Genomic DNA, 22,621 nt, shown 5'->3' on the forward strand with positions numbered 1-22,621 from the left:
GAGTATCAGTGGGTATTCACAGCCAAGAGAGAGCGCAAGAGAGTCTCCAATTCAGGAGATCTACTCTCATTTTGGATTCTGATGAGCATCAGAGATACTTGGCATAGGCATGCCAAGCTATTTGTGTTTTCAGTGGAAGCTATACACTTTTGTGCCTTCATGCATCAGAGTTACTTTGCACCTGTTTTTTTTTAAATAAAAATGAATTTCATTTCAACACCTGGAAGAGCATGCCACGTTTGCTAAGAATTCAGGACCAACACAGATTGTAGTAAACACACATGCATGTTTTATGCTCTGTGATATCTATCTGTAGACATGAGAAGTTGTAAGTACTGTGTGTTCAGTGTTAGGCAGCAGAGGTTTTTCATCTTATATTTCAATATTTAATTGGCTACCTTATTTCTGTAAGGAAGATTATTTTCTAACCACCGAATCAAAAGAATGAAAAATCACTGGGTGGTGTTTACTGGTGACTAGTGGCTTGTCTTGCAATTTCCGTTTGCCAGCATTCAGGTGGTCAAAAGAACTTTGCTCAAGATTGAGTTAAAATTGCTGCTCCTGGAAGCAAACATTATATGAAAGGATTGTGCTTTTTACTACATTCTCAGCTGCATGCACTGAACTCCTTTATAAAGTGTCTGCTAAGCTCAGGATTTTGACACACTCATGGCATGAAAGTATCCCCCTCAGATTTTAAAACTGCTGCCATTCCAAGAAGTAGTATCTACTCATTCTAAAGTCAAGATCAACAGACCTTTAAAACCCAATGATATCAGAAGCCCTGAGCTGTTAACAAGAGGAGGTTGCAGTGTGCTGCTTCTTGTGAAATGCCATCATATGAAAGCAGTGGGTCAGTGTAAGGTGATGCTGTTAGCTTGATCTCCCAAAGCAACTGTTATTCAAATATATGGAGTGATACATTATCCCAACAGGATGCAGAACAAAAAATGAAATAGGTGGTATTTTAGCTAATTTTATAGTTTGTGCTTGTCTTTTCTGTTTTCAAACTTTGAAGTTCCGTGCCCATGGGTTGACTGAATACTGTTATCTGGAAGATAAACCAATTGTTGCTACAGTATATATAATCTAGAGAAAATGGCTTTTTATTTCTGAGAATTGTGGAACTGAATAATAATGCCAAGTGCGTGTCAACGCTGTAAAAAAAATCTTCTCATGGAAGCTTTAAAGTAAGTGTCTGCACTTCTAATTACAGAAGAAATAGTCTGTTCCTACTAGCTGAAAGGTGGTGTCTGGAATGCTTAGTTTGACAGCACCAGGGATTTTGTGCTCTGTGATTGTGCTGTATTAGAGTGCAAGGGAAGATACATATGTGAGTGCTGCTGGAGGTTAATTAAAGAAGGTGGATTAATTAAAAATGGATGACTGGGGTACTGATCAGCATGGACCCACTCCTAACTCCTGTCAGTGTCCAGAGGTCAGGTACAACAAGTTGTAACTGGTCCATAGCTGCATCCCAGAATTTCATGTCCAAGAGACCTGGTGGTCAGGTGGGTTTCTTTATTGCTGAGGATTGTGTGATTTAGATATCAGGCAGCTGCCTTTGGATTGTTTCTCCCAGGATGAGAACTTCTAAAAGATTGCAACACTTTTTTAAAAGACTTGAGTGTATACTTTGCTCAATATGATGCCAGTAAAGATCCCCAAACTCCATATACCTCAAGGCACCTTATGCTGACTGTTGTAGCATACTTATGTTAACTGTTTGCTGGAGCTGGAGAAACGAAGAGGGTATCTGAGAACAGATATGAACCTAGAGTTGAAAGATCCAGTATAAAATTAAGCATATTTACCTTGATGGCTCTGTCTATATCATTTCAGTTTTATTTTATTTTAAAATAGATTTGCTAAATAATTATGTTCCTGGAAGCATGAATGATGGTTGTGTTCACTTACATTCCTTAATTACAAATTACTCTACTGTGCTGTTTCACAGTAGTTCTTCAGGCTGCTTTGGGCAAAACTTGAAAAGTCTGGGAGGTGGTTAATTTTGGTTAATTTTTAGCATTTGCTGTGTCCTTCTCCACATCCCTTGGAAGAAAATATAAACCAAGCAACCAAACAAATAAAAAAAAAAAGAGAGACAGAAGTGAAGATTTTTTTTTTTTTTACTTTTTGGGTTAAAAATGCAAAGTCTAATTTCAGAAAATGCATGACATCCCTGCAGAAGAGAAGCAGAGTTCAGCTGCTCTGTGGAATTGGTGTGAGGCACAGTCCTGGAGCTGTGGATTTTCTGAGTGTGTGGGGGTTAATCAGCCCAAACATGACTGTGACAATAACACAGCACTTGTTGTGCATCCAGCTTGCATGCTGCCCACGGGATCGCCCCTGCGGGGAGATGCATGGGCTGCCCATGTCCATTGTTCTGGCTCGCCTGCCTGCTTCTTGTGTCCCCTTTCCTATTTGAAAAAGGAGAGAGACCAGCAGCAGAAACCAAAGCAGACCCAAACCAAATTTCCTTGTTATTAAAGGCAGCAATCTTTGCTCCTGCAGGTCCTGTGGGCTTGGCATCTGATGGGTTGTCCCAGTATGATATGAAGGTACAGATTTCTCCTTTTACAAATAGCTAAGCTTTATTTAGCCTGAGAAGCATCAACTTCTGCATGCCTAGCTGAGCACCTGCCAGAGTTAAGAAATAAATTCTAGCCTGCCAGGCAACATTTCCTGCTGTTTCTGTGCTGCAGGAATAGTAATATGCGTAGATGATTATTATTTGAAAGAACTTGTTATGTAGTTGTGGGCTGGAAAGCTGGGTTGAAAGCTCTGCTTTTGGACGAGAAAGCTCTTATATTTATGGTGAAACTTAGTTCCTTTAGGGATCTTGCAGCTGCCAGTTTGGGGTCAGCACCAGACTTATGTCTAGCTTATGTTTCATCTTTGAGACAGCACAGTTCATTACATGAGGAGTTAGTTTCTGAGAAGAGACCTTGTGGGTAACTGTGAGTCCTTAACTAGATGTAAATGGAAATAATACTTGATGCAAAAAATACTGCAAGTTCCCATTATTATCTACTTGGAGGTATCTAAACAGCTTTTGGGAGAGACTAAAATATATGAGAAGTGTCATTACAGCTGTATTTCTGTCAGTTGTGTTTGATCTCTGGTCTTATATTCTGCTTTTTATTTATATGTATTTGTTTGCAAAACTGGAAAATCTTTGTCTTGGTATTTCTTAAATACCTTTTAAAACAGGAGCTTGATTAGTAGCTCAGTGGGTATGCAGCTAGTAATTTAGATAGAGAGAAACAAAATCTGGTCAAACCAGGTAAATCTGGTAAAAGTGCTATCAATACCAAGTGACTACTGTTTGTTTCTGGTTCTTTTAATAACACTTGAATGTAGTGGAATATTGCTGAGCTGACACAATTTTTATAAATGTGGTGACCTCTTTAGGCTTTTTTTTGTTTGGTTGCTTGTGGTTTTTTTATTTTTATTGCCGGGTGTGCTGAATATTCCCCATTTGTTTGGAACTCACATATTGATATTGTAATCTGTGACATCTCAGAATTAAATCTTCAGTATGCACACATTCTGGAGTCTATGTTGAAAGTGTTGAAGCAGAATGTTGCAGCTCGTGAGCCTTGCTGGGGGGAAAAGATTGTGGTCCCATATTGATTGTCTCTTGATCTAGCAGAAAGGCTATAATAAATCTATAATGAATGAACTGAACTGTGCAATTTCTACAGGTGTGAACAGCCCAGGCATGAGAAATATTTCTAATCTTAGAGAATATTGCTGTTTTCTTCAGAGCGCTGTACATTGGCTAGTCAGAGCACAATTAAACTTTTTAAGAGAAACACAGGCTGAAAATCGAAGTTTGCATGGGAAGTAAGATATAGCTTGGTCTCTTCTGTGACTACAGTTAGGATTTGAAACCTTAGGGTTCATTTGCATATGGAAGTAGCATGCCATATCAGTTGCATTTATGAGAATGGCTAAAATGAAGTGGCTGCTGTTGGATAGTGTTTGAACTGAATTATGAAAGTGTATAGCAGAGTTTGTAACTAAGCATAAATACAGCTATTTGTCTCCAGAGACAGAGCTCAATTTTTCTGTTTCTAGCCTTTCCAAGACCCTGGGACTCCTTCTAAAGAAAATGAAGATCGTGTCTTGTTGGGCACAGGTAACAAAGAGTTAAAAATTTTGACTTCCCAGAATCTACTGATAGATAATGCCATGTCAGTTACACACAAGGCAGCTTCTTTAGCAGATGTGAAGGTAGCTGACATTGCAGAGTAAATTGATGAAAGATCAACCAGTTGCATCTATGTCAGAGAGGAAACCTCTTTTGTCTCTAGCATATGTAGGTCGTGTACCCAAGAGTATTGTGATACCAGGACTTTTCAGTAATGTGTTAGCTGTTGTAGGAAAAACCTTCTTGAAAATAATATCTTATAGAGCCAACATATGTGACTGAAGCCATATATGTGACTGAAGGTGGCATGAAGTCTGTAAAAATGTTTACATGTAGAAATGTTTACAGTGAGTTGTGGGCCTGGTAGGAGAATATACCAAATTGTGCTGGACAGCATGTTTAGAGACTGAAACTCCACTGGAAAGGTATTTTCAAGCTCTGTGGAAAGCTACAAGAGCAGTATGCAAATATGGGCTTGTGAAAAGCACAGCAAGTAGGAAAATATGATGAGTAACTAAGCTCTGCTAAGTCTCTGTGCCAGGCAGAGACTGACAACCTGACATCACTGGCCTGTGGTCCAGTGCTGAGCTCAGAAAGAGCAGCCCAAATGGAGGCATTCTCAAAATCACACACAGATTTTGGTGCAAAGTGAAGATTCACCTTGTGTGTGCAGAAAGGAACAGGATAGATGAGCATAGTGGGGATATATGTTAGAGGGTAATGAGCTGACATAAAGACAGTTCTAAGATAAGAAGCTGGCAGATTATTTTATGACCTCTCACTAAATCAGCATCTAGTTATCTATTGTCTTAGTTACTGTCATGCCAAACACCTGTACTTCAGCTGTTTAATGATTGTCTCACTGTCCCATACAGGGAATATGAGAGTTCCATAGGGGAACTGGGACTAGTAGCAAAAGCCCTAATATTCACAGTCATTCTAACTTTAGTGCTTTTGAGAATAAGACACCGTACCACTCTTTGGCTTGCTCAAAAATGCAAGGTATGTGGGATGTTAGTGCCCATGTGCTCAAATCTGTTTTGTCAAGCAAGACCAAAGCATTGGACTGCATCTCAGTGTTGTAGGAGTGTGTGGACCCACTGGAGAGTGATTATGGTTTGTTAATTTGAAAGCCACATTTGGTCTGGTCTTTCTTCCAGTTATACCATCTGGACAGAACATAAAGTAATTTAGAAGCTGACAAAGTAGAAGTTCTCCACCCTGAAATGATAGCTGATATTTCTTTTTCTTACTGCTGAAATGCTTTTTCATTCTAAGGCATCATTCACACAGCATTGCTCGAGACAGCTGAAACAGAAGGCAGGCCCTCTTGCTTCAGACCTGCTCATTCTCTGATGTTTGGTTGGGCATTACGTCCTGAGTCCTCTTGCAAGAACAAGCAAGTGACTTAGGCCACAGTTCATACAGTTAGGAGAGGTAGTGCAGATTTTTAGAGCTAAGAGGGTAAAAAGAGTGGTGAATTTGCATACCATTTAGATAAGTTTTAGGTGCTTAAAATTTGATTTAAGTAAACTTTCTTGGGCATCTTATTTGCATATAAAGTAAAATTCTAATGAGTAGATATACATATATGTGTGTGTATATATATATATGTATGTGCTCATGCATGTGCATATGTCAAGTGTCCTAAGCACAGGACCATCTTACATTAAACTAAGAAAAATTCCTTGTTGTAATGCCCATATGAGGAAGAACCAACCCTCTGCTGCCCCCTATAACTTAATTACTTCACAATTCATTTAAGAAGTTGCTTGTGGAAAAGCTGCAGTGAAATCACTTCTACTTGTTTTAGAAATCTCTGTAACTGAGAGTTTGGTTGCCCTGTTTAAGGACTGGAGCATGGACCTGCTGCTGGCCAGACTGTGGGCTACCCTTGCCCATTTCTGGGCTGTGCACTCAAGTTGGCCAAAACACTCATCACACAGACATCCAATGTGATTTTGTCATTGACCTCAGCAGGGCCTGAAGGGCTTCTGGTGAGCACCTTGTGTGAGGTCTGATGGGGTTGAACTGCAGGCTAGGGAATGAGTGGACTGTTGGATGTGCAAGTGGAAGTGGGGAGGGATGAAGAAAGAGGGAAATAGAGTTTGGTGACAGCCAGAAATTTGTAAGTCAACCAAAGCTGAGTTTACTGGTTTATTTGAATGTAAAAATCAGCATATGTTGTAACCTGACTCATTTAACCATATTGCTAAATATCATAGTTTTTCTTACCCTGAATTGTATTAAACTATTCTTAAAAAAAAAACTTTTGCTTGGCAGTGCTGTTAAATGGCAGTGGTTTTGGCAGGAAAAACACACAGTGGGGGATAAGAGAAGAAAATAAAATAGTTGTCAGTAGGGAAGAGGGAAGCAGCTAAGGGGGATTGAATGAAAAAGAATGAGTAGAAACAAGCAAACTCTTGAATCTCACTAGTAGCTGGATGTGTAAATCAAAGAGGACTTGTAAGAGTGAGGATGTGAGTGCTCTTTGAATGGGGCTACAAAGTCTTCCACATCTATTTCTCTCTTCTTTTTCTATGTGGTTCTTGCTTTAGAAATCTCTACCAAAAATCAGTGTTGTCATGGAATGGTTTTGATTGGAAGGGACTTTTGAAGTAGCAGTGGCTACTGGAAGGGCTCTCCTGTTCCTGCTCTCTGTGTTCTTCCTCTGACATCCCTTTCTAGCATACTGATCATTATGGCTCTTTCTCCTCAAAGTTTGGGAAGTGCCTTTGCAGAAGTGCTTTCAACATTTAGGATGATAAGGACACCAAGTCTGCTTGCTCCCTGTTTTCTTCATCATTGGGTTGGGACCTGGCTGCCTTAAGCACCAGGTCTGCTAGTGACTTGTAGATTGGTTTTGAGAATTGTAATTCAACTTTTATTGTGCCAGGTGTTTGTGATCCTCCAGGATGTCTGGAGAGCCCCAGGGATATCAGTCTAGGGAGTGTGATGGTCCAGTAGGAAGCCAAGAAGATGATGAGTTTTGGATTTGCACTATTTAAGAATGGAAGGAATAGGAGTAGGACACAACAGGATGCTAGATCATGCTTAACAGGAGGTTGTAGGGAGATACTCCAGTGCTAGTCACCCCTGTCAGTGTCCTCTCCCCTTTGTCTGTCTCCTTTACAAATTGTTAGAGATCTGTTTTATGTTTACAAGAGAAAAAACTACTAAACAAAACCCCAAATTAATCAACCAACACCCCACCCCCACCATGCACCTTTTTCTTTTTTTTCATTGGAGGTAGACCTGCTGGAAATATTGAGAGAAAACCGATATCTGTTTGGGGAGAATGAATAAAATAAATAAATGGAAAAAAAAAAAAAGTGGTTTTTTTTTTTCTCTTTCAATAGTATGCATGTGTTTTATTGCCAGGCATTGTCATCCTCAGAGTCAGCAACCCTGTACATTATGGGAGAAAATGTAGGAGGTAACAGCTGTATGCTGTTACTGTTGGGCATGTAACACTGTGAGCAGGGCATGGGTTTTTAAACATTTTTAATTCCTTCCTGTTTTTCATAGCTGGTTGGGAAAGATGATGTTCACAGGGACATTTATAAAGCTGCAAAAGTTTCTCTTTTCCATTAAGAAAAGTGACCCAAACACCCAGTTTTTCTTCCAAGCATATACACCTGGTTTTCCCCCTAAACTTCAGGAAGGGATGACGATGATAATTTTTCAAAATAATTTCCATGATCTCTTTCTTACATTGCCAGCAACTTAGTGGTGTCTATCTCTTCTATTCTGTTTGCTCTGCCAGTGATGAAAAACCCTTAGAAACCATGTTTTGCCTGAGATAAAATTACTGATGCCAAATTTTTTGGCAGTTCGCTCTGTGACCAGGCAGCTACAAAATATTTCTAGTAGAGTCTACCCTTTGATTTTCATGATTCCACAGAAATCCCCATTTAACCACAGATCAGTTTAAGGAACAGAACATAATTGCCATAATGATCTTCTTTTCTGTAAACCAGCGGGCCTATACTAAAATCTGCAGAAAAATTTGTCTTCAGTGTTGCTGTTTTGTTCTTTTCTTTGATTAGATTTCCTCACCATGGTGGGTAAGACTTAAAAGTGGGAGATATTTTTTGGTTTTTTTTTTGTCAAGATAGACAAAAACATAGTCCTGTTGTCTGGAGTTCTACCTTTGTGCAGTTTTTGTTATGTCTGTAAAATTATTATTTTTTTGTACTTACTGTGGTGATATCTTTTTCTCCTTTTTTGTGTTTGTTTTCTTCTGGATTTTTTTAGGGAAGAATGTTTGCATTTGGAAGTGTTTGGAGTTAAGTGTGCCTGTTTTGACATTGGAACTACAAGAAATAATTGTATGGTTACTGATAGGTGAGAGTGAAAGTTTTGTGTTAAGTGTTGCCTGAGACAGTTACAGGAGTCCTCTGATTCAAGCTGTGCAGATCTTTTCCATTTGTGGTCATTTTTTTATACTTTCCCATCAGCTTTCCATCCTATCTTTGCTTTATGTATGCTCTGAGAGAGGAAGAGTGATCCAGCATAGCAGTTCTAGTTCAGGACCTGCAGACTTCTGCTTCAGCTTCTCTCCTTAAAAGATTTCTAAGAAGACTTTGGGCATATCACTTATCTTTCCTCTGAAACTCATTTTTTTCTTGAAAGAAAGAAGACTGTAGAAAGCAAGGTGATAAAGAGGCACTACAGTACTTGGATGATTTGAGATATGCAAAAAGTCAGACTGGTTGTGCTAAAGAACTTGTGGTAAAGGAAGATTTAAACCCCCTAATTTTTAGTCAAAAAGTAGATGATTTGAAAGTTGCAGAGAGGAACAACAAAAGAAGAAAATTGCACAGTTATGGCTGAAACTAATGAGGGTGGCAATTGCACTCTGGGATTTTGGGTTGCAGCTTTGACATCTTTGTGCTGTGTTTCCCACTTCACAAAAGTTTTGCATGGTTCTTTGCACTGGAGATATACCTTGGGGTTGGTCTGTCACAGTACTGCCAGCAACAATCTTTAAACTACATTTAAACATGACAGTAACTTATTTCAGTAAATAAAAATATTAATATTTGTTTGGAGTGTCTATAAACAATGCAGTATTGAAGACTGCAGAATAGTTAAGAGCTGCAGAAGATGCCGAAAGTCAGATTTTCCTGGGATGTGAACCTGGACTGAGTTTAGTTAAAAAGCTAGGAAGAAATCTGTAAGGAGCAGCATTAGACACTGAAACAAGATTGTTCTTGTTGCTTGGAGTTTTCTTCACTCTTGATTTTCTGAGGCATTATAATTCAAAGGGAAGGAAGTGTGGAAGGAAGGGAGGGAGGGAAGGAGAGAGGGATCAACAAGCTACAAACAAATGCTTTCTGGCTTCCTAGAACTTGTTCACTTCCTCTACCTGAAATCTCAAACAAATTTGCTCAACAAGATAATCCTTCATAAAGGCCCTTTTAAAAATTGATGTTTAAATAATCTTTTTTTTCAGCCTGTCTTCTGACTAGTTTCACTTAATGCTAACCTAAATGAGCAATCTGGGATGTATCTAATGTCAAGTTGCTCTTTCAATGTGAAATATTACCCAGAAATACATTGTGAAGAAAACAGCTGTAGTCTTGAGAGTGCACACAAGAAAAGATTTCTCAGCTTTCCCCTTCCTCAAGAGACAGCCATTCCTTGAAGTCTTCCCTGAAACATAGAAAATTGGATTTTTAATGAGGTAGGTCTTTAGCGAACTTTTTGGCATCACAGTCTGCCAGTGTGAGTGTAGACTCAATAACCAAGTCATTGGCACAACTTCAGAAGAAGAGAGGTCCAAGTTAAACTTCGGTTTGCATTCACATGAGGCAATGTGCACGCTCCCTTCCTACTCTCACAGGCCTCTATGGAGCTGAAACAAAGAAGACCAATCCTTTAGTCCTCCAGCTTTTGCAAATAATCTCTTATTTTCATCAAGGAGCTTTCATCAGGATACTGGGCAAAAAAGCGATGAGCTTTCCACCCACATTTGTTCCGTATTTCCCAGCTAGTCTTTTGATCTGAATAGATCTTGGACAAGGGGATCATTCAGGCAAATTATCTCCATATTACTTTGCTTACTGGTTGTTTCAAGAGTCAGGGCATACTGACCGCTGCCATGTGAAAGTAGTATTAATGAGCTTCTTATCCTAAACCGAGCTTGCTTGTTACCCAGGAGTGATCTTGGTGTTTTATAAAAAGGATAAAAAAGTAAATACCTACCATCGGTTATGAACCACACATCAGAAAGGTCTGAGCTGGAGGAATGCTGTGAAATTCTAACAGCATGTGAGTGAACTGGGCAACATGAAGAGTATGAGATAAAACCCAAGATGATGCAGTGTGTGTGCCCATGGGCTCTTTGGAGCTACATTGAGTCAGTATTAGGCACAGGTCATGTTCTTGCCTAAGTTTTGTAAGAATATTCAATAACTCAGTATGGCAAGTGTTTTCCAAAGATCTTGGAATACTAGTGCAGTTTGTGCAAAGCTGTTATCTGTCTACACAAGATCTACAGGAGATCTAGTTGTTATGGTAAAAGAGGTCTCTAAAATGGATGTGTTTTGTCATCAGCTGTTTGAATGGAAGAGTGAAGAATAGAGCATGAGTGGAACATGTGAGCATGAGGGTTGTGGGCTGGGGATCAGGGCCTTTTAATCTCATGTCAGAATGTGGCTAGCTTTGATACCTAATTCACCGAGGGCTGTGCTTTTCTGGGAGTGTAAATTCTGCTGCTTTAAACTTGTAGTGGGAGGAAGAGGCTCTGTGATGCTGAATGGATATGATCCTTCACCCTGTTGAAACCTGTGGCTCCATTGGGGTTGAAAGCATGGAAAACAGACATGTACCTCATTAATGTGTATAGATTATGAAAGGGTGGGTATCAAAAGGATGGGCCAGGCTCTTCTCAGTGGTGCCAGACAATAGGCAGTGGGCAGAAACTGATGCACAGGGAATTCTGCTTGAATTTGAGGAAGAACTTTACTGTGTGGGTGACTGTCCACTGGAACAGATTGCCCGGAAGGTGTGGAGTCTCCCTCAATGGAGATACTCAAGAACCATCTGTGCACAATCCTGTGCCATGTACTTGGGCATGACTCTGCCTGATCAGGGAGATTGGACCCGGTGACCATTGCGGTCCCTTCCTACCTCAGCTGTCCTGGGGTTCTGTGATTCTGTTTGCAAGAAAAGCATGCTGTGCAAGAAACTCTGTGTTCTTCCCCTGCCCTGTACCCTGCCCTTGCCAGCTCTGATCCCCTCTGGGTGATGCAGTGTGGGTAGGCTGCCACAGGGCGCTGGAGAGGGAGATGGAATCCACCAAATACTGCCATAACATTGGGTGGTGATGATGGACAGTGACTGCCTGCCTGGACCACTTGAAATCCACTGCTGAACAGTTTAAATCCCAAACTTCTGTGTTACCTGTGGGAGACCTCTGTTTGCAAAATATGACAATAATGGGCCAGTTCCTTAAACCAAATGCCTGAATTAATAATTAATATTTTTATTAATTAATTATTAGTAATCAGAAACTTAGGAATAAGAAGGATAAGTAAGAACAAGTGGAGGAGGTTTTCAACTAAGATCTCAAGGGTCTGGGCTTGGTTCCTTGTTTTTCAGTGGTTGGTTCATCAATGATTTGGGAAAGGGCGAGGGAGAGAATAGCCATGTGGCAAAGCTTTTCTAACTATTCCTGTCCATAAGAAAAACCCTGGTCTTCAGTAGAGAAGTGAAGTGAAATGGCAAAACTAATGTCTGTGACAAGCCATCCTTCAAGACCTATGAGGATGTTGACAGCTGCAGTCTGCATAGCCATTGCATCGCAGCTGTGGGCAAATTGAGTGTTACAGATGGAGGGTGCTTGGTGCCTGGCATCTGGCTGGCAGTGTTTTCCTTTCAGTTGTCTTCCATTCATATTTGCTGAGTCTTGTTAAGTGTAATGTAGGGTAAAGCAGATAGTTTGTCTAGGAACATTGTCTGATGCTCTCTGTGGGAAGATATGCTCTAATTAGTAAAAACAATGGCGTGAAGAAAGTAAGGAAGCCAGGTGTGCCTGTGAGACCAATGGTGAAGATCACCTAATCCTTTCTACATAATTATATCTTGTCAGATGCTTTGATGTACTTTGGAAAAGGATTGCAGGCTCTGTTGGGCCTGAGAGAATCAAGCTGGGGGAAATTGTTTTCATTGTTGATATCAGGGGAGACTCTGATCAGAGCAAAGTGAACAGGATGTTTTTAGCAGAACTTTCGTTCAGGCAGCTCTCATCCTACCTGTGTTCAAAAGTGACCCTCTCCAGCTCTGTTTGTGGAGTCATTTTTCAGATTTTCCATCCTGTATATGTCCCTTCTCCATCTGGGGAGGGGGTAGTGGATCAGGGTTGTCCCCTTCTGCTCTTCCTGAGAGAGAGAACTGTCAGCTGTGGTTTAGCAGAGTTTGGGGAGAGGCAGCCCACCCACTCTGTACCATAGTGCTGTTCACTGCACGTGCAGGGAGGAAGCAGTGCTCTTGCATGGAGTCTGCGGATGTGGTGACTGACATTCCTCTGCTTCCTTCTGTCTTGCCATGAGCCACAGGAATTGTCAGACAATAGACAATACACTGTGCTATCTCTGGAAAACATTTAGATTTTATGAATGTATTTTGGTAAGCATTGGTTGAAAGAATTTAAGGCATTACATTATTTATCAAAAGTGTTAGCCTTAGATAATACACATAAACCCCCACAGTTGTTCTTTATCTTCACATCTGCACCTTGGTATATATAATGAAAAATATTTTTTCAGTGGAAAGTGAGGTTAATATTTTCCAGCTAAGAGCACCTTTTATTTCATAAGCAGCCAGATCTCTGTGGTAGTTGCCTGCAAATGCCTCTACTTTGGAAAGAAGGAGTGGCAGGTGAAAAGTGGGTTGGATCATCCTACAAAGTGCAAGAAACAAAATATTTTTAGTCAAAGACTGTAGGGCAAAGCCCTTCTTTGTGGCAAAGATCAGCATGACATCTTTCATGGTTGCATAAAGGAGTTTTACAAATAAGAAAAAAGAAGCCTTTCACAAGGCCCAAACAGAGTAAGTAATGTGAGTGATATTCAATTAACCCTTCAAAAGTAGGGGTTAAGGTTGATAATTTATCTGCACTTTCAGACTGTGATTGACAAATTCCTGTGCAAGATCCTGGTTAGGAGAGATTGCAGTATGCAGGTGAAAAGCCTAAGTACTTAGACAAAAAAAAAAGATGATGAACAGCAGGAGTTTATGATCAAGGTTTTATTACTACAGAAATTTAGTTGTTTGATTCTCCAAGAATTATGTAATAGGGCTGCTGCTGAAAAATTATTAATTACTCATTTGGGTTAGAATGTTAGATGAATGCGGCTTTTTTAAGGGAGGGAGGAGAGGCAATAACTGAGCAGTCAGTGCAAACATTTATGCAGTGTACAGAGGTCACTCAGGAAAGTAAATGTCTCGGCATGTAAAATATTTTAATGCCATTAAATACATTGGCTGCATTTCCTCACGGTGAGTGTTTTGTTCGGCTCTAGTTACCCCTCCCTGGACTAAACAGAAGTCCAGTAAGACCAAGGAGAAAAGAATTATGTTCTTTTAGCTGAATCTGTAAGTGAAAAAAGCCAAATTTGCAGAAAAGATGCACAAATGGAGATACCATAGAAGGAATCAAAATTTACCACTTCTCATAATATAAAACAAAAGAATATAATATAGAACAAAAGAATAATTGATGAAATTGAAAAAGGAGAAACTTTAAAACAGCTTTCTAAATTTAAACTGCCCTTTGGAACACTGCCACTTGTGTGTGTCTGAAATGAAAACTTATATTCTGGTTAAATATACCCAGTGAGCCAGACAGCACCCTGGTGTAGGGAAAATTGCCGTGCAGAGGGGTAGTCTTCTCTGTTGGAGCATCTGGGAAGGGTTTACTTGTTGTTCTCTGTCCCAGCCTTTTCTCAAACCGTGGCCATGGTGGGAAGCAGGCAAGTGGTCTGGGTGGTGTGCAGGTGGGAGGGAGTTCGTCAGTGCCTGCGTTCCTGTATGCCCAGGGGATTTATCAGTGCAATTTGAACCTGACATTCCAGGCAGTGGAGATATTTTGAAGTGGATGCTTCAGGCATGGATTTATATCCTCCCTGTATTTTCCATTGTCTTCTGTAATTCCCTGGGGCTGTTAATTATACATATAAATCAAACAAAGTCTCTGTGAGTGTCTAATATTTAAAGTGAAAGTCTAAGGCTTCCAGCGTCTGGGGTGAATTATTCTTTTCAGGCCTAACAAAGCTGGCAGAACTTCAGTTAAGGGAAGGACAGAACAATGATGTGCTTCAACTGTGTTTTATGTAATTTGTGCACTTTATGAGGGGCTTTATATTTATTTTATCCCTGAAAATATGATGGATATTTTTCTAACGGGTTTTGAATTAAATTTGCATTTGAATTGCGTTACTTTCTTCAAAAAATACATTGTTATCTCTGACTGAAATGTGGATCAAAGAATCACTTGAAACATAATACAGACGTAGCGCTGCAGACCCTAGCAGCCTGAAAAATAATTGAAGTGAAGTAAGGAATGTTAACAAGCTCAAATGTCATCATCTTCCAAAACCTGACATTTAAGCTGATCCACATTCCCCCTCCTCCTTTATGTGGAATACAAAACCACATACATTGTGGGGTAACTAAAAGAAATGTTTGCTGGAGTTGGTTAAGAAACAGTGGACATGTTATTTTTGTATTACCTCTTGTATAGCCACATATAAGCCTGTTTGAAAAAAATGTAGTTTGTGTAGCGTAAAGATGTTGGGGGAAGGGATAATGAGCTCCTACTGAATGCTAATTGCCTATGAGTTGTTCAGGGAGACTGTGTAAGAATGGAAGATTTGTTGTAAATTAGTCACTAGCTGTATTGTGCATTGCAGTGAGGTTAGACCAGAGCTGTAAAGGTGCCAGCTCTACAAAATTCTGATGATTCACTGTCTAACTTGGTGACTGTGTGAAGGAGAAATTACTGTGCAGACTAAATATTATTAGAAAAAATGCTTCTCTAATGACAGTGTAATCTTTCTTCATGACACTTAAGCTTTAAGCTCTCTTGAGCTAGAAAGATGGGAGTAACAGATTTTGAGCGGGTTATCACTGCTTTTACAGCTGCAACATCCTGAGGTCTGCCAAAATTATAAATGCTGAGAGGAGGGGTATTGCTCTGGAGTGATATAGAGCCCAGCAGATTGATTAGTGCTCATAGCTTGGTGTTACATCTTTGGCTTCTTTAGTTCCAGTGTTTTGCCTGACCTTAATTTGAGATCTTCTAACCCCCACTTTTAACATGGAAACAAAGTTTTGTAATAGTTTATTTGCTTTTGAGAAGTATTTTCTGATTCCTTACTCGGCTCCTATTGTTTTCATTTGCATCAAAATGAAAAGGTGAGTTAATGATTCATTGGCACACAGTGACCTTTCAAATAGCTCTGGACCACGATGCAGCAGCTCAGCTCGAAGCTCTCATACTTTAACCTTCTTGCTTCTGCTTTAATATTTGCAGCCTGATCTGTCTACATGCCTGGACGCCTGAAGAGAGCAAACATTTACAGCTTCTCCCTCCCCTGTGTTTAGTGGGCAATTTGATCCTTCTTTGTCCATTCGTTTATTCCACATTACTCTTAGACTTGACTTGCTATTGAGAACAACAAAGTGCAACTTTGGGAATCTGCTCTCTGTTTATTTAGCACAAAAATGGACTCAGACTCTGATTCACCTTTTAATTACTCTTGGCCTTCCTTACCTAAAATGAGGATTCGAAGAAGGGCATCCAAACCAGGTAGAAAAAGCTATCTTCTTTTAAATAACTCTTCTTTTAAAAAGATACTTTACAGCTCTGCCTTCTTTTCATTTTCTGCTTCTGTGAAGGTGGCTCTATAAAGAGCTTGTGTGAGGTAGATTTTCTTTCTGTCAAAAGTCCAGCTCAGTGTTTTTTATGCCTTTTTAGATAATGGTGTTGGAACTCTTTAAGTAAAAAGTATTTTTTCTCCAGATTATGTACTGTTAATTGCTATTATTTTTACTTCTTTACTCGCTTATGTTTCTTTTTTTCTCTTCTTGATGTATGTGTAGCTCTCACTGAACTACTCTGACACCCTGGAGCTGCATGGCACAGCAGCAGCTGCAAAACTTCTGATGGTTGCAGTTATTTTCATTTAGGGAGAAGTTGGTGATTCAACTATGCCTCAACAGCTAACAGGTTTTGTTTGTTTTTTAAATTATGAGAAAAAATCCTACCAGAATGAAGAGAAAAATCTTTTGCTTTCTGCAAAAGCAAATGAAAAGGGTCAGTCACTGTCTTTGCATAGTTAGACATTACCCATCTATGCGGAGAAATCTTTGGGAGGTAGGGGCTATAAATTCTGTCAGTATGAGAAAGAGGGCTTTTAAGGAGGCTCAAAGACAGTGACCAGTAAGTTTATGTAAGGAAGAGTTATGATTGGAAGCTTTAATGAGGAAAGAAAAATTTTTACTACACATAGAAGCAAAAGACTGAAGACAAAGAATGGCAAAAATATATGATTTCTACTTCCTTTCATAGAATTGTGAGTTTTTTTGTGTTTCAGAAAGGCAAAGAAACAAATCAGAGGTGTAAGATGCGTCAGTGTCTTTAAATTCAGTAAACCAAGAGAATGATTTTTACACAGACTGAGACTTTGACCTAGTTTAGAAAGAAAAATGTGTACAGCATACATGCTTTAATGTGCAAGGTACTTCCTAAACTTTTTCCTTCTTTTCCTGGGGAAATCCAGTATTTCCCAACTGCACAGGAGTTTCTGCAGTGTATATGGATGCACATGCAATTTGCAGAGATGAAATGTGTTGCAAGTTGCACGTGTGTGTACTCCATCTAAAAGAAGGACTCATTTTATCTGTAAATACTGTAGCTGTGCATCCTTTATTCACTTTTGTTTGGACAGATATTTTTTTTTTAAAATATGTTTAAAATCCAGTTTTAAAGCACTGGATACAGATGTGGTGTTTGTATGTTACAGTATTGTAACTTGTTTTCCATCCCCGTCAGTAGTATATCAACACATGTGGCTTGTACACACAGCTGACTTTATTTGTGGGGTTGTTGAAACAAGAAGGTGCTTTTGGGTACCTGTGAATATTTCAGTGGTAAAGTTCAAGGGTTCATTTGTGCTTGGGGGATTGAAATTCTGTGTTGATGTGGTGGGAAAAGTGTCTTTGCAAGGGGAGGGCAAGCTCATGATCTCTTTTTTTCTACAAGTGTCTGAACATGACCAGTTGATCCTGGCGTGCAGGTCTGGGGCACCTAGCTCATGGCTATATTTCATTCCTACAGGGGTTCAGGTCTCAGTGAACAGGAGATTTGCAGTGCCTGGCAGGAAACAGTGCTGGGTTCTTCCAGCCACTCCACAAATCATGAAATCGTGTACCTGTGCTGGGTGCTCCAGCTGTTCTGGACTATGAAATTTCAGCTGCTACCCTTCCCCTCTGAAACATCAGGCTGTTGGCATCCAGACCTAGGGCTGCTCTTCTTGGGAGGCTGGGGAGCTGTGCAGACTGTCCTATTCTTTAGAATGGAGAGTCAAAGTTATCTCACACACCACTTCCCACTATATACATCAGTGTTTTCACATTTTAAGGCCCGAAGTCAGTTTTCATTGCTGCTCAGGAGTGCCTTTTGGACTGTGTGTGCAGCCCCTGCCCTTCCCATGGACTCCTGCAATCTGGCAGACTTCACTTCTTTGGGACATGCATTGCAGATTGCCCCTTCCTGCTAAAGCTGCTGGGCATAGCATATTTAAAGGGTAATGAGACTATACAGAGAATGTGAATGTGATTCTGTCTTAGTGATTGGACGGGGAAGAGGATCTAGGTTTTTTCCCTTGCTGCAAGAGACCAAAAGTATTTATTTTGTTATTTTATGTGAAATTGTCACAAGGCACAGTCCTTGCTCTGCACAGTCCTTCCTGCTCAGAGACAGTGACTCTCAGCCTTTTTGGGAGCTTTAAAAACCTTCAGGGGTGCTGTGAATATCTGTCTCTGATGAGTCTGTCCTACTACACTGAGAGGTGGGAGTTACACACTGAGTCCACTTACGAAGAGGTGTGAAGTGAACATCCCATATGGGTACATCCCATATCATGGGAAAGTAGCATTTTTGGTGTACTGTTCAGTAAAACGAGACACCAACTTATTTCTGTTTGTATATTCATTTGTGTAAGGTGCCTTCTTGAGGGAGGGGTTCAGGACTGTGAATCCCATGTTGAAAACAGATACTTTCTTACAGCTCACATTTAGGTGAAAGGCTTACAGGTGCTTTTATTTTATTTATTTTTTTTTTAAGTGGCTACCTTAGGACTACATCTTGAACATGTTGGAATTATTTTCCAGCATCTATATGCCTGATCCCCCTTGTTCAGTATATAGTTAACACAGTGCTTTAGTTTCCACTTTGTAGATTTAAGACAGTTAAATGTTCATCTATGACAATAGCATTTCGAAGCCTACATCATTTACCTTCCATGTAGGGTTATTCTCAAGTACTTGCTTAATTTAGTTGTCAGAAGTAGTTGTGCTGTCTGAATGAGGACCTAAGACACCTCAATTAAATCCAGTTCTCTCCCTGAAATTGATTGTATGGGTCATATCTACAGATGTGCATGCCGTTTCAGTTGGACCCATGCTAGGAACTTCTTTCTTAAAATACAGGTGACCTGGCTTTAGAGCAGTATATCTGCAGTCCTGCATGACCCATGCACTTAGCTGTCTGTATTTTTCACTGACTTCCAATTATACATTAACCCCTGCTCAGATTGCTGGGGGTAAATGTGATGAGCTGTCTGAAAACTATTCATTGTATCTAGAGAAGGGAATTTATAATTTCTTTCCTGGCTCTTGGCTTGGTCATGTTGATGTATTTATCTGCTCTTTTGCTGTGTGTTCTCCAATGAAACAACTTAAGTTCTGATTTTTGTGAGAAAAAAAAAATCAGTATTGTGTTCTTGCCATTTTCTGACACAGACCATTCAAGGCAATGCATTTTCTTACACCAGCATAAGACATGTTTTTAATTACTGCTGTGATGATGTGGTTTTTTTTAAGTCATAGTATTTGTATAAGCTTTTTGGCTGATAGAATGTGCAGCCTTTGCTGTGTAACTCTACATTATTAGAGAAGATGTAGAGAACTTGTGCCTAGTCACTCTTTGGTCAAGGCCATTTATTTAACCCATGTTTGGAGATTATTCTTCCCAGCATGACATCTAAATAACATACATCTATCGTGACTGTTGATCGAGCAGATGGCAGAGAGCCACAAGCTCTTCTAAAGGAGACATGTCTTTATTCCTTTTCTGTGAACACAGTGTAGAGCCAGAGGGTGTTCAGTTTTGGCAGAAGGATTAGCTTGTTGAGCTGTGCTTGCTGGGCTGTTCCAGTAGCAACGCCAATTCTCCTCTGTTGTATTCAGGTCATTCTTACTTTAGTAAGCATCTTGAAATCCACTTCCAACACCTTACAGAACCTAAACTCTTCTGGGGATGCCTTTGCCAGTTTGTTCTGGCAGTCCTGTTTTTTCACAAACTATGATGATTTTTTGCATCTGCAATGTGAATAACCTTTTTGAATGCCTAGGAGAGATTTTTTGAGACATTTTATTTGAAAATGGATTCTGTTGGTATTCTTCATCTTTCAGACAAGTGAAGCCTTGCCGTGTGCTACTGCTGGTACCCAGTACAGTGAGCTGTTACCTGCTGCCATGTTAACATGGAGGGAAGGGTCTGCTGATGGTCCCTGTGAGGTCCCCTGAAGGAGGGACTTGTAGCCAGCAAAGCAGGCTGGAGGCAGTTAGTGAAGCTGTGGGAATGCAGCGTGTGATTTGGACATTTGCAATGATTTTGTCACTTTTTAAACTACGTGGGCCTTTCAGGTGGAAATAAGTTACTAGCACAGTCAATATGTGATTAATATTGGTCTCCCCCACATTCAGCAAGGCTTGAAACTTCTCATGTTACAAAGTTAGTTTGATGTTGCCATTCCTTCATATGTTTGAAACTGAGGGGGTGAGGGGGCAGAGTGGGAATAAAGAGGTACAGTGGGGTCATACTGCTGTTGCACTCCACGATCTTGAGGGTCTTTTTCAGTGTACAATTCTATGATTCTGTGAAGCCTGGAATAATTTGTTACCATTTAAAACACCAATGAAAATTTATTTAGTCATGTCACATTTAACAACAGAATAACTGGAGCATCTCCAGGAAAATATATGGCATTTAATGGGAATCATTAATAAAGGTTTACAGGCCAAAGCTACTGCAGGTAGCATACTCTGTTATAGCTTGTATTTGCAGCGTCTTTCTCCAGAATTTGTTACTTTGGTTGTTACTCTTGTACAGAATTTTAAAATAATGCAACGTGTTATTAGAAGGGGGATTTGGGTTCTTTCTGGTTTGGGATGTGCAGTCCACTAAAGTGACTCTGAAGACCCCATGTGACATCCCACCCTGAAGGGGAAGAAATCACCCAAGGTAGATGCTCATGCTCAAAATGAATGACAAAAGCCAGAGAGTCCACAAAAACTTACAAAATTTTAGTAGTAAATTACAACGTGGCATGGAAATTGTTATGAAGTATTTCCTAATGTCCTGCTGTAAGCACACAGCAGTGGGTTTTGTGTAAAGAGGTGGGTTGAAAGAGAAGAGAGAGACAGGGAGATGTATTAAAGAGGGGTAGAGAGGAAGAAAGGGAGATCACTAGTCCTGGCTTCAATGTCAATCCAGCTAGTTGAGTGTTTAGGGTCCCAGGGCTCATGTACAGCCCAGCTTTGGAGGAGTATGTTTATTTAGATAGTTTTTTTATTTTAGATAGTTTTTTTCACTTAGCCTGGAGCTAAGTTTCTTGCTTTCTATACAAATGAGTTTTTCATGAAAATGAGTTTTCATGTACTGTCCAATTTTCTAGACTTTTCTGGAACTGAGTCAGAGGGCTTTGGGGGTCTTGGGTGGTCTTGACCCCTCCCCTACAGTCCATGCCTACTTCTTGACCTCATTCCTGCATTTGAGCTGCATTGTGCTGTTCTTATCTCCAGGATCCAGAAGCAGGACGTTTGCCCCAGAAAAGTGCTGCCCTGCCTCTTGAGCCACATCCTATTCCTTCTCACAGCATGTCATTACTGACAGTCCTTGGCTGGCTCTGGAGCTGTCTGTCTCTCAGTGTTTGAGTTGTACGCATGTGCCCTCTCATCTTGGAGGTTTCTGCACCCCAGCAGTGGGAACTATTGCTGAAGTCAAGAAACTGACTTTTTAGGCTCAGGTTTACACTGTGATGTGGGAATCCCTGATGCCTGAGCTGTTTTTCAGAAGTGTGTGTTGAGCCTTTGCCAGCCTAGCACAGGAGGTGTACCTTGCCTGCTGTACCCAGCGGGTTTATATACGAGATGGAGTGCAGGCTGGGGAAGGTAATACACATAGTAACAAGAAGAAATGGAGCGTCTGACACTTTTTTGCCTGGTTGTTGGTTTAAGACAAACCCTGGGAAAGCTTTATTTGCCACAAGAAAGTACTGCCAATTTTGCCAAATCACATTTCCATATGACATAAACTGCCAGAGTTTGATGAGCTGCTGTAGAAAACGTATAAAATGCTTTTATATTATTTATAAACAAAGGTTTTGGGATCTTGTCAGATCCCAAAGGAAATGGTTTGCAGCTTCAACAGTTCTCAATATGACAGTCACTAAAATCATGTTAAAATTCTTGCAGGACAGAGAAACAAAATAAGATGTGTAAGGATGTTTTAATGGTATGAGATCCCACAAGGCCTGCCAGGATTTGAAACCAAATACTTATAGTGTGCCATTTCTAAATGGGAATTTCCATCTTTCTCTGAGTATAGAGGCTACTGTTCTTAGGCTTTATGAGATAGCATCTTAAATAAAAGCTGTGGTGTATCATTGCAAATTTGGCAGTGGTCTGGGACTTCTTTTTTTCAAAGCAACAAATGCACCAGACCTTAACAAGTGTTGTTTCTAATCCAGCTGTAATTTTTCATTATGAATTTTCTTGCAGTCTAATGCCTATAAGCATCTTGGATGGGCTTTGAGCAGTCTGATCTAATGAAAGACGTCCCTGGGCATGGCTGGGAGGTTGGACTTCTCTTTCAACACAAACCATGCTATATGGCTCTGTGGCTTTACAAAAGCAGTTATGCTGCTTTATTAATACAGTGTAGGGAAAGTCTTTAGTGGTATCTTTTCCTTTACACCTCTGTCAAAAATAAATTTCTGATGCAACATAAAAAAGATTTAAAACATAATATTCAATAAAAGACAAGCTCAAATTAAATTTATTGAGTGGTTTGATTTTGGATATTTTGCTGGGTGAAATAGTTTCCTCTATCACATCATTCTTCTGCTAGTGTGTCTCCATTCACTTCCAATGGCAATGTTTGACTTACAT

General features: G+C 40.0%; 1 protein-coding gene across 38 annotated transcripts in view; it reads left to right on the top strand.

Moving 5' to 3' along the window:
* Window positions 1–22,621, top strand: part of ARHGEF28 (Rho guanine nucleotide exchange factor 28) — a 115,879-nt gene that overhangs the window by 39,212 nt on the left and 54,046 nt on the right. For 3 of the 38 annotated variants that reach the window (XM_086866704.1, XM_086866711.1, XM_086866723.1), the window contains exon 2: window positions 4,084–4,144. The exons of 30 other annotated variants lie outside the window; for them this stretch is intronic. Coding sequence is in view for 3 of the 8 variants with exons in the window: in XM_023943598.2 (XP_023799366.2) it covers window positions 15,890–15,974 (85 nt within the window). In the remaining 5 variants the exon portion in view is untranslated. Of the gene's footprint in view, window positions 1–4,083; window positions 4,145–15,651; window positions 15,975–22,621 lie in introns of those variants that run through there. 5 more of the 38 variants (XM_086866725.1, XM_086866724.1, XM_023943598.2 and 2 more) reach the window with 5 other exon arrangements.

The sequence above is a fragment of the Cyanistes caeruleus genome, chromosome Z (genome assembly GCF_971803275.1).
Source record: "Cyanistes caeruleus chromosome Z, bCyaCae1.hap1.1, whole genome shotgun sequence".
Classification (NCBI taxonomy): Eukaryota; Metazoa; Chordata; class Aves; order Passeriformes; family Paridae; genus Cyanistes; species Cyanistes caeruleus.